The following is a 12,232-nucleotide window of genomic DNA, read 5'->3' as shown; positions in this document are numbered from 1 at the left end:
TCAATCTTACATTATTTATATCAAATTCAGATCAAAATTCGATCCATCCACATCATTTAGGGTTTGAGTTAAATTCTGAGTATAGAGAATGGTAGGACCGATTAACAATTAGGGGGTGGCTAATAATGAGTATATAGTTGACCAATGCTCCACACTCCCTTGTTAACGTAAAGGAAAGGAGAAAAAAAAAGAGAAAAGTAGAGAGTGGAGGTGATTGGTGGTGGCTTCGCACGCACCAGTCATGACCTTTACCACCAAAATACCAAACTAAATACACCACACACTATAAAACGTGCATGCGCAGAGTGATGTGACTCATTCAAATCCGTAGATCCAAATGTTATAGATTTCCTTGTCTCAACTAGGACTAATTCCTAAGATTTTTGGAAAATAAAATATAAATAAAGAAGAAGAAGAAAACAAAGCCCTGTCCACTCCATCCGTACAATTTGGCTATCTTTATTCTTGGAACATTTGGTGTCCCATGTCCGTCCAAATTGCATAGGACCCCCCCTTCCTGACCTCTTTCTCCAAATCCATAAAGCAGAAATGATAAGACGAATCAAATACACAAAATAACCTTTGTGTTTCTTGTCGTCTTTTTGGCTTTCAAGGTCTTATGTCGATGCATTTTGAATTTCACGGAATTAGTATATTTAGGGCTTTTTAGATTAGCAAGGTATTCGTGAGACGTATAACTTCAGTGGTAGAACACTTATTTAGAAAATTCAGATCTCGGTCCTCACACCCTCTTTTTATATATGTATAGTATCTGAAATAAACTGAAAATACATGCTGTTGTTGGATCAAGAATATTGAGAGTTACTAGTATTTTCTTCACCACACAGTGGAAAAGGAAAATGCAACTGAGGCTTCAGCATATGTGGTCCTCGACCTGATCAGTGATCATAAACAAGTAGAAGTACCTATTCTTTTATTTTTCCAGGCTCTATTATTACCCATCTGTAATGTTACGTCACTTCAGAATCTGATTTTTTGAAGTGGGCTTGGAGCCTTGAAAACACCACAAAATTCATCACATTTTGGCTAATGTTATTCAAAGTTTCACAAATTTAAACCCAACCAAGAAATTGGTTCGTTAGGGGTGCTGATTATAAATATAAATAAATAAATAAGAAATAAGTATTTTCTGTATTTTCTGGGTCATAAGTAAACTAAATTAGGCCCACACTAACAACTTTATCATGACCTAGAAAATGAAACCATAGACTAAGACCACGAACCCCTTTGGCTAATCAAAGACAGCTCCTGCCAACCCTGGCTTGGCCCCTCCTCACCTGTGAAATACCAGAATGAATAGAGCAAACAAAAGAAAAGTGAGACAGGGACACTTGGCACAGTCCCAAATGAATAAATAGAGCCACTTGGCTGGGTTTCTGCCACGTCTCCAAAATCCCAGCAGTTAATTACTTGTGTCATGCACTGATTAGGAAAGAAAAGCTTGTCTGATTAGTTTAATCACAGATCTTATTCCTTTAATTTAAACGAGGCTTAACTACTTGGAAATTGTTCCCTCAAGCACACCAAAGAAATAATTTAGACAGATCAAGGAAGCTCACAAGATATTCTTGGAATATAAAACTCAGCCCTAAAAAACCATTAGTTATCTCGAATATAGTAATTCAAATTAATAAGAATTGTATCAAACAAACATTGTGTCAGAGAGTGCAAAATTGGGTGCATGCAACTGGCCAGCCACACAACTTTACAAATCATGAATTGGAATTCAATTAGGAATTTAATTCAAATATTAAAGATTTATGAATTTACTTTACATCGATGAATTAAAAAAAAATGGGATTTACACAAAATTTAGGGTTAGAGGTGGTATTCTAATTTCTAGAGATCTAACCCATTAAGAATTCGTCTTTTTTTACCAATTATATTCTCACATAATTTTACAAATTCCAAAGTTGTCATCTACTTTAACACAACAAGAAGGACATTTTAGTAGTTAGCACAACTCCAACCCCAATTCCATATAGTTTAATCAACAACTTCAATAGGAATCCGGAATCTAACTCTCCTCAATCCATATGGTTTAATAAACAACTTCAATAGAAATCCGGAATTTAATTCTCCTTAATCCAACTCCTTCTCAATTTAATTCATCCTAATCCGATTACTGATTAATAAACATGTCAAAAGACTTAATTAGATTAGATGCTTGGATGTTAATCATGATAATCGATCTAGATTAATTTTTATTTATTTTTAAGTCACAGATGTTGAATAGCAAACAGAAGGGCAGCTGGTAGACTTTGAATATTTGCTCCCCAAAGGACATTTGAATTTGGATAGGATTGCCTTTTGTCATACATAATCATTTTTTTATATACAATAATTTTAATATCATTTTAAATGAAGTGTATGCCAAAATGGAAATTCAGCTAGATGTTTGATTTAATTATATATACAACCCATATGACCCAAAATTAAAAAATTTATGTATACAACCCAAGACCTCCTTAGTGGAAACCTAACAAGTTTGTCAAATAGATTGAACACGGTGGTTGGTTGTACAATTTAAGAACTATCAAATTATTAGATGGTGAATCTTAATTAAGACCCCCACATCATACTGAGTACTCTGTTATTTGTACTATGCATAAGAATGAAATGTGGATGAGGAATGCTCCTTACAAACAAAATTTAAAAGGTAATCCTAAAATGGGTCATTTTCTTACCACATTAAGTAGCAAAGAAATCGGACGGGGAATGAGAATTGAACCTAACGTTCTTGCAAAGAAATTATTTAGTACTACGTACGTTAGAGGGTCACCATCTCCAAAAACTTGAGTTATCAAGAAATGAACAATCGATCAAACTTACAATAATAAATACATGAATTACAATGTCATGTAGTTGCCTAAGGTGGTTATAGAAATGTTATATTCTTTTTACCTTGTGATGCATCAAGAATCACAATTAACAAATTGACAAGGGTTTAGATTTGAGCAGATACACCGGATTTCACTATTTGCTCATCTTGACTTGAATATTCGTTGTACTACTTCTCCAAACGTCAAACACATAATTAGAGTATGTCTTTCCAACTCTTGATCGCTTTCTCATCAATTTTTGGCCGAACTGTCTTGTTCACAATTTAGCATTTGAACAAAGTCTCGCCTTGTCCTACATCACTATGTTTTCAAAGATTAGTACTAGTATGCAATACCTTATGAACTGTGGCGTGGACTAGAAGGAAATAATGCGGGTCCTAAGGAAAAGAGGGGGGCCAAACCAAATAGCAAAGTGTTGAAAATGGGTTGTTTCTTAGTCATGGGCTAAGATAACTAGTGTAGAAACAGTACCACAAAACCAAGCACAATAGTGCAACACAATATATGGATGTGTGAAGATGAAGTAAAAGGAGGGAAAGTGCCAATAATGGCAGCAAATACAGCATCAATTTGCAATGGGAAAGAACGAAACTGCAGCAGGCGCACAAACACAACCTCTGACACACACACACACACACTAACAAAACAAAATAAATGCTGTTATGTGGACCAGCATACCATTCTCTCTCACTTTATCTCTCTCACACACCCACCCAAAAGAGAGAGATGGAAAAAAGAGAAAAATAAAATCTTCATCTCACCCCTTTATTTCTTCTTATTTTTAGAATAGTTGTCACGCGCGCGTGTGAGTGATTCTAACCGTTAATGTAATTAGAAGTTAGTGTAGATTTCTACTTAAATCAACGGTTGAGAATTAACCACGCAACCTCACTTTCGTAAACAATTAGAAGTTGTTCATGATCATGCGCAGAGTCAAATGCTCTTAACCACTTGATAATGACATAGAACTTTTTTTTTATTACCTTTAGATAAACCCTCGGATTCTCTCGTTGTCTTTATCTTAAACCCTTGTTTTAAGGCCTGCTTAATTAGGAACTAACTGGGTTTTGCGTCTGAGAATCAAATCTCAAACAGTTTTTAAGTCTTTAAGCTGGGAAATTTTTTAGGAACGTTGCAGGAAAGATTCCGGGCAAACAGAGTAACGTCAAATCTGACATATTTTCTTTTTCTTTTTCTTTTTCTCTCCTCTCTTTCTCTCTCTTTCTTTCTGTCTTACACATAAAACACATTAATTTTGTGGTGGTTTAGGGTTTCAGAGAGCAATAATTAGGAACTGGACCAGGGTTGCAGGGTGTGAGAGAGTACTAACGTGACCCTGTCGGCTCTTCTGCAAAATAAGAGGACTCTCTCTTACTCATTCATTCACTCACTCAGTGTAGTCATCACTCATTTTGAGTACAAAACAAACCACCTGCACCTTGCATCAATAGATTTTATGGGGTTGGATGGGTGGTAGGAAACATAAACCACTTTCTCAGTTGTTCTCAGAGCACCCATCTATCTCACTCTTGGCCTCTTCTTATCTCCCTCTCTCTCTCTCTTCCCCATACTTTCTGTCATAATCTTAGTTTTAGCTCTAATTATCTGAATACCCTCCATCTTTAATCAAATGCCAGAACCAGCTTCTTACTTATGCTTCCAATGGTGGTGCAACTACAACAATATTTCTACCATTTTTACAGTCTGATTTCTGAGAGGTAAGATTTATTCAATCTCTAGCTTGTAGGGCCCCTCTTTTTTCTTTTCCTGTTTGAGTTCCAAGATTTGTTTTAAATTATTTATGTGAGTTAATATTCAATCTTTTCTTCTTCAGCTACTCCATCAGTCCATCTCTCTCTCTCAAGTCATCCTCTCACCTCTTTGGAAATAGGGTTGAAATTAGTGAGATGGGTTGGTGGGTTTAGCACCCAAAATGTCAAAATCAGAATACAAAAAAGAAAAAAAGAAAAAAGAAAGAAGAATAATCTTAGGTTAGTGATTATATCTTTGATTAAGTTTTCTCTTGGGTTAGATTAGACAGTACAGTATGAATTAGAGTTGAGAAAATTACAAAAAGATCCATAGTTTGAGAGACAGATCATGCCATGATGAAGATAGTTAATGTAAACACACTCTCCATTATTATTTATTTTTATTAGAGAAAATAAAAAGGAGGCTGAGATCAAGTCCAGTATAATAGCTATAGATATCAGATTTAATGGAGGTGAGAGGCCAAGATAAGGTAATAGGGATGCCAACCACTCTGGGCTATAATCCCCCCAATAGGGACTCTTCTTCCTCCAAGCTCTCTTCTTCTCCAGCCCTACCCTCAACTGCTAACAACACAATCTTCATCAACCCTCTTCAAACCCTAGACCCCCATCCTCCTCCTCATCATCACCAGCCTCATCAATTGAATCTATCACCACACAAATCATCAAGAAGAGATTCCGAGCAAAACCCAGATCCAATCTCATCTCCAATTGTTGTCACCCCAAGTGCAACATCAATTCCTGGTGGATCAAATTTGAAAGCACCACCAGTTCAACCACCACCAGCACCACAGAAAGTTAGATATAGGGAATGCTTGAGAAACCACGCGGCCAGCAGCGGCGGCCACGTGCTCGATGGCTGCGGAGAATTCATGCCAAGTGGAGAGGAAGACATCCCAGAAGCACTAAAATGTGCAGCTTGTGAGTGCCATAGAAATTTCCACAGAAAAGAGATCGAAGGCGATCATTTGCCAAATAATTACTATGTTGTTAACCACCAAAAACACACCATTAGCCGTAGAGATTCAGAAACTAGAGTATTGCAACTCCCTCCACCCCCACCGCCTCCTGTTCATCATTCAGCTGCGGGGGGCCCAGTTCCCCCGATGATGATGGCTTTTGGAGGCGGTGGTGGGGGCGGAGGGGGGGCTGATGAGTCCTCGAGCGAGGATCTCAACATGAATAATTTGTTTCGGGCAACTTATGCGGCAGGCCAGCAGGCAGCGGGGTCAAAGAAGCGGTTTAGGACGAAGTTCAGTCAGGAGCAGAAGGAGAAGATGATGGAGGTTGCTGAGAAGTTAGGGTGGAAGATCCAGAGGCATGATGAGCAAGAGGTGCAGAAGTTGTGTTCTGAAGTGGGTATAAAGAGGCAGGTGTTCAAGGTGTGGATGCACAATAATAAACAAGCCATGAAGAAGAAGCAAATGTAAGCCAAACTTCAATACATTGATTTGTGACTGGGAAAAGAGATCAATATAATCAGTGAATAATTAGATCAGATAATTTGTATGTGCACATAAATATATATATATAAATATATATATATATATATATATATATATAGTCAAATATGTAGCTAGCTAGAGAGAGAGGAGATAGCTAGAGAGAATCAAGCACGCACTCCTTTTTTTCTTTGTTTTTTTTGCTTCTTAATTTAACATAAACCTAGCTATTTGATGCTCATCTTCTTTCTCTGCGGTTTGTTTGTTTGGTTGCTTTCGAAAAAAAAACATAAAATTGCAAAAAAAAAAGACCAACAATTTTTTCTTGTGCTTGAAATGTTTGGCATCGAGCTCTCGCATCGCATGCACCTTTTCTTTTGATTTCCAATCACCATGCTTGTGCTTTTTCACTAGGGTAAAAGATGTAAAAGGAAGAAAAAGGAAAGCAAAAAAGGAAATGAGATGTCAGCTTTTTTGTCGTGGTGTTATGTGATTTTCTCATATTATTGTTTCATTTCATGTATGATTTTCTTCTAATTTTTCGCATCCTGTTCGTCTTCATGAATCATACATACCGGTGTGCCTTTGCATGCATTACAATATTTTCCTGTTTCAAAACATATGTGTATATTTTTTTTTCTTCTTTTTTATTGTTTATTAATTTGTAATTTGATGCAGAAACAAATTAAGCAGGTCTTATTCTCAGTTTTTGGCGTTGCATATTCATTAATATCGTATGGGTGATCAGAGTCACGTCTGCTATATATTTTCAGACCAAGGCTACCTCTCCCATAATATATACGTACTCTAAATCCCCAGCAGATAATTCGTGCCGAAAAATTATGTAGTGTATAGATCGATTTGTAATTATTTTATTGGTAGGCTAGAAGGCTAGAAGGCTAGAAAGGGGACACGGCTTGGTCAAACCTTCTCTGAGCAGGCCATATGAAGAATATTAATGATGAAGACAAACAAGAGTATCTAGCACATGCATCAAAATCAGAGGCCTTGGCTTGGGCCATAGATTACTAGAAATGAATTGACACAGCGAGACTAGCTTAATTCAAGCAATTCTTGACCCGTATTCATAGAAACAAGAAACATAAAACATTGATATAAAGAAACAAAACTGTAAGGGCAAAGTAAGAGAAAACAAGAAACATATAGCAACATAGATCATAGAACTTACAGAGATTCCTAGCTACTCAAAAGAAACATAAACTCATCAAACATGGCTTCATGGAGCAAGCATGCAATCGGCCTCCTTATATCTCTGAACCAGCATTCCTCATGGTAGCGCCGAGATCTCCTGCAGCCTGCGAGGCACTCTCCTTTGCAGCCTCATAGTTATGCTTGGCATGTCCAGTCATGCAGTCCTTAGCTGACTTGTATGACTCCCCAACATTTTGTTTTGCTTCATCGTATGAATTGGCTGCTCTTTCCGTCCCAGAATCAATTCCTCCCGCTACCATTTTTTTGGCATCGTAGGCCTTATTGGAGGCCATGTTCATTCTCTCCTTGGCTCCATCATAGGCATTGGCAGTTCTTTCTTTTCCATATTCCATTGCATCAGAAGCCTTATCAGAAGCCGAACCAATTGCCCCTCTGGCTGCCTCTTTGGCATCGTAGGCCTTATCTGAGGCCATGTTCATTCTCTCCTTGGCTCCATCATAGGCATTGGCAGTTCTTTCTTTTCCATATTCCATTGCATCAGAAGCCTTATCAGAAGCCGAACCAATTGCCCCTCTGGCTGCCTCTTTGGCATCGTAGGCCTTATCTGAGGCCATGTTCATTCTCTCCTTGGCTCCATCATAGGCATTGGCAGTTCTTTCTTTTCCGTATTCCATTGCGTGATGAGTGTTATCAGAAGCCGAAACCATAGCCCTATTCATTGTATTCTTTGCTCCATCATAGGCATTGGCTGCTCTGTCCATTCCAGAACCCATGGCCCCTCGCACCGTCTCTTTGGCGTCGTAGGCCATATTGGATGCCATGTTCACTCCCTCCTTGGCTCCATCATAGGCATTGGCAGTTCTTTCTTTTCCATATTCCATTGCATCATATGCCTTATCAGAAGCCGAACCCGTAGCCCTATTCATTGTATTCTTCGCTTCATCATAGGTATTCGCCGCTCTGTCCTTTCCAGAACCAATTGCCCCTCTGGCTGCCTCTTTGACATCGTAGGCCTTATTAGAGGCAGCCATGTTCACTCCCTCCTTGGCTCCATCATAGGCATTGGCAGTTCTTTCTTTTCCATATTCCATTGCGTCATGAGCCTTATCGGAGGCCACGTTCACTCCCTCCTTGGCTCCATCATAGGCATTGGCAGTTCTTTCTTTTCCATATTCCATTGCGTCATGAGCCTTATCGGAGGCCACGTTCACTCCCTCCTTGGCTCCATCATAGGCATTGGTAGTTCTTTCTTTTCCATATTCCATTGAGTCATGAGCCTTATCAGAGGCCGAACCCATAGCCCTATTCATTGCATTCTTTGCTCCATCATAAGCATTCGCTGCTCTGTCCATTCCAGAACCCATTGCCCCTCTCACTGTCTCTTTGGCATCGTAGGCCTTATCTGAGGCCGTGTTCACTTTCTCCTTGGCTTCATCATAGGCACCGGCAGTTCTGTCTTTTCCATATTCCATTGCATCATAAACCTTATCAGAAGCCGCGCCTGTAGCCCTATTCATTGTATTCTTTGCTTCATCGTAGGCATTTGCTGCTGTATCCATTCCAGAACCCATTACCCTTGTCACGGTCTCTTTGGCATTGTCAACTGCATCAGTAGGCATCCTTATAGAGGGATCAAAGTTGTCATGAACAGAATCGCTGTCCGCTGCCATTTGGGAAATCAGAGAAGCATATGTTGAGAATACATAAAGTAAAACTCAGAAGCATGAAATCAAATACTTGTTTGAAGAACTAATTGACTTATTAATTACTTCATCTGTGAAAGAATAAGGTAGTAATAAATAATTACAAGATCCAAAAGTGCTCGTTCTTAATCTTTCTGTAGCCACAGAGGCTGCATCCCCAGCTTTGTCCCTCATATTCTTAGCCTTCTCTTTTGCATTTTCCTGGCCGAATCCTAACCCCCTGAATGGCACCATCACACAACATAAATGAGCCAAAACCCTTAATTCTTAACACAAGTACACAACTACTCGTTTAAGGATCAAACGCAAAAGCTTAAAACTCAAGTTGTTAGCAGAAAGACTCGGCCTAGATTGAAAACATTTAGCTCAACCAATGTAAGACTAGTAGTTGGCATTTCCCTCACTTATGTGACATTTCCTTTTTGCTATTTGTTGGACTTTTCTTTTTCTTGTATAGGAGTTGCCTTGATCTTGGATATGGTTAGTTGCAAATAGGTTACATGAAAAAAAAATAGCCATATCTATATATAAAGCAAAAAACAGAGAATGGTAAAACATTCAAAATATCAAAAATTTCCTTGATTAATGCAAATATTAAGGATTGAAATTATTAATTAAATGATGATAATATGGTAAATTAACACTTTTTCATATTAAAAAAAATTAAAATAAAAGAAAAATCAGATAATGGATCTAATTTTTATGGAACACAACTACCAATGATCTTTTTTAATTCTAAAATAAATTTTAAATTTTTTTAAAAAAGCCTTTCGCAGGCGTGGAGAGGCTAGTAGATTAAGAACTTAAAACTGATTCTGCATCCAAAAAAAACTTAAAAACAATTTGGACCTCTATGTCATCATTTATAAGGTAAATGCTAGGTATACAACCTTTTTATACCACAATGTACCACCTCTTTAATAGGGGTGGACTCCATTATATTGATGAGCTCCACCTCTCTCTATTAAAGAGATGATACACAATGTGTTATAAAAATGTGGTATGCCTAGATTACCCAAATAATTAAAGCCAAATCAAATGAAGCTTATGAAAAGAAAACTTGTATTTTATGTTTTGGTCCCCCCAACATAAAATCCAGTCTCCGCCCTTGCTTCCCTCCATATTTCTTCATCCCTCATTTCTCACATATGCTTTCCTTTTACTCTCTAGGCTAAAAAGCTGAAAAAAAAAAATATAAACTAAAAACGAAATCGCAATCAAACGGACCCTGATATAATACATCACATCACATCACTTTTTTTTTTGGGTTTCCAAAATGAGCAAGCATATATGAACAGTTACTAATAATTCACAAACAAAATGCATGATGAAGGGGAAGAAAGCAAAAAGTTGAAGGAATAAAAAACAGAGTGAATGATTTTGTAACAAATTACTCTGCGATTATGCCGAAGGTACGATCAACCCACGACTCGGTGTTTTCCTTGGCAGCTTTGAGGGTCTCGTGCGTTTTGTGCTGGGCTGTTCCAGCAGCCAAGTTCAGCGTCTCCTTGGCGTCCTGGCCCCAAGTCCCTGCAGACATAGCCAGCCACAACGCCAACAACAAAAACAAAAACACTCCTCTCTTCCCCATTTTTACAACTCAATATTTTTTGGGTTACAGAGAATGTGAAAAGCCCAGTTGAGATTTGAGAAAATTAACAAGCACGGATGTACGGGACCATGAGATTTTCGAACGTCTTATTATACGACTATGAGTATGAGGTGTTTGTATATATGCGCCACTGACTGCCCAACGTTTGCTTCTTCTTCTGTTGTGAAAAATCGGAGAGATGTTTGGGCTTCAGACTGATTTCTCAACGTGGCGCCTTTCGGGTCAACGTGGCAGTTATTCAGACCGTTATAGAAGGAGGCCATATCTGCCTTCCTTCCACGTGTTGCTTGGTCAATACGTTGCCGCACTTCGTGTGCCTTAATTGTAATTTGCTTAGTCATATGACGATAAGAGGGGACAAATGTCTGAAAGAAATTATTTTAATGTATTTATAAAAAAATCGTCATAGATTTTCAACTTTTGGTTGGGTTTTGAAATATATTGTACTCTCCATTATTTTTTATTTATTTTAATGGTCATAATTTTTTTTGTGGGAAATGAATTTTTTATTTTTTAAGGGTGGTGAAATAAAAGATATTTTATTAATATTATAAAATGTGTACAACAAATAAGGAGAATAGTCAACCTACAACCCAAACATGACGATTAAGAACAAGAGCAAAATTTAGTTAAAAGATTCGCGGCCTAAATACAATCACAGGTTAAAAAAAAAAGCAAAACTACATAAACAGATGCAGTAAGCAACATGCCCCTCAGACGTGGGCTAAGCCAATATCAAGGCCCATTACATAATAAACAAAATTAAGGAAAATGAAGAAAGAAAAACTACTCCTTGGAACGGAAAATGACGTGGCAGTGGAATGGTAACAAGTCACACTTATCGATGAAGTTGGAAAAAAAACAAATGGAACTGCTATATATGAAAAAAAAAAAAACAGGACCCGCCCAGCGCTTAGCATGTGTTTTTGTGAAAAGAGTATAGCTCCACGGCTATACTCATTTTTATTAAACAAAACTAGAGTATAGCTATTTACAAAACAATAAAAAAGACCCGCCCCACGCTGAGTGGATGTTTTTGTAGAAAACGTATAGCCACGTGGCTATACTTTATAAATAGAATTTTTTAAACGTATAGCCGCCAATCTCTCTTTTTTAATTACTTTAATTATTATTTACTTAGTGAATAATTAGTATTTAATATTTTATTAAAATTTATTTTATTTCAATAATATGTGAGTATTATGTGTATAATATGTGAATTTTGTAAAAAACAAGTGTATAAACATGAAAAATACTTACGTGCATGTACAATATGAGTTTAAATGAGAAAATGCTAAATTCTTTATACATGTAATAACTCTAGAAAAGTAAAAACTCAAAAGGGGGCAATAGAGACTCAGATAATGGCCTAATAGTAATGTATAATGCTTTAAACTACTCTTATTGATAAACAAAAATATGAGAAAAATAATTATTTTACACATAAAAAAAATACAAATTTATAAATAAACCCAATTCTAGACATGTATCAAGCACTATTTAAACATAGAAACACACCCAAAATCAATTTTTTGGGTGTGTTTATAAATGGAAATGATGGATTTTGGGTGTGTTTATATGTTTAAATAGTGCTTGGCAACCCCCATATTGTAACGTTATTAAAAAAAACAAAAGAAGGACCTGCAGCGCTTATATAGCTGTGCGG

At 37.2% G+C, this 12,232-nt stretch overlaps 1 protein-coding gene and 1 pseudogene across 2 annotated transcripts; one reads left to right on the top strand and one right to left on the bottom strand.

Annotated features, from left to right (window-relative positions):
• The first annotated feature begins 4,170 nt into the window (after positions 1-4,170).
• On the top strand, positions 4,171-6,319 carry LOC103340272 (zinc-finger homeodomain protein 6 pseudogene; annotated as a pseudogene). The gene is made up of 2 exons (XR_016122779.1): positions 4,171-4,582; positions 4,699-6,319. The product of XR_016122779.1 is annotated as a zinc-finger homeodomain protein 6 pseudogene (transcript).
• Positions 6,320-7,132: 813 nt separating this feature from the next.
• LOC103340096 (uncharacterized) lies at positions 7,133-10,654 on the bottom strand. The gene is made up of 3 exons (XM_008243463.2): positions 10,349-10,654; positions 9,059-9,174; positions 7,133-8,914 (listed from the first exon to the last, which is right to left on the bottom strand). Exons 1-3 carry the CDS (start codon positions 10,543-10,545, stop codon positions 7,344-7,346), a joined length of 1,884 nt encoding a protein of 627 aa, XP_008241685.2. The 5' UTR covers positions 10,546-10,654; the 3' UTR covers positions 7,133-7,343.
• Between the last annotated feature and the right edge of the window lie 1,578 nt (positions 10,655-12,232).

The sequence above is a fragment of the Prunus mume genome, linkage group LG8 (genome assembly GCF_029339155.1).
Source record: "Prunus mume cultivar Tortuosa linkage group LG8, ASM2933915v1, whole genome shotgun sequence".
Taxonomy (NCBI): Eukaryota; Viridiplantae; Streptophyta; class Magnoliopsida; order Rosales; family Rosaceae; genus Prunus; species Prunus mume.
This window is presented reverse-complemented; position numbering and strand designations above follow the sequence as displayed.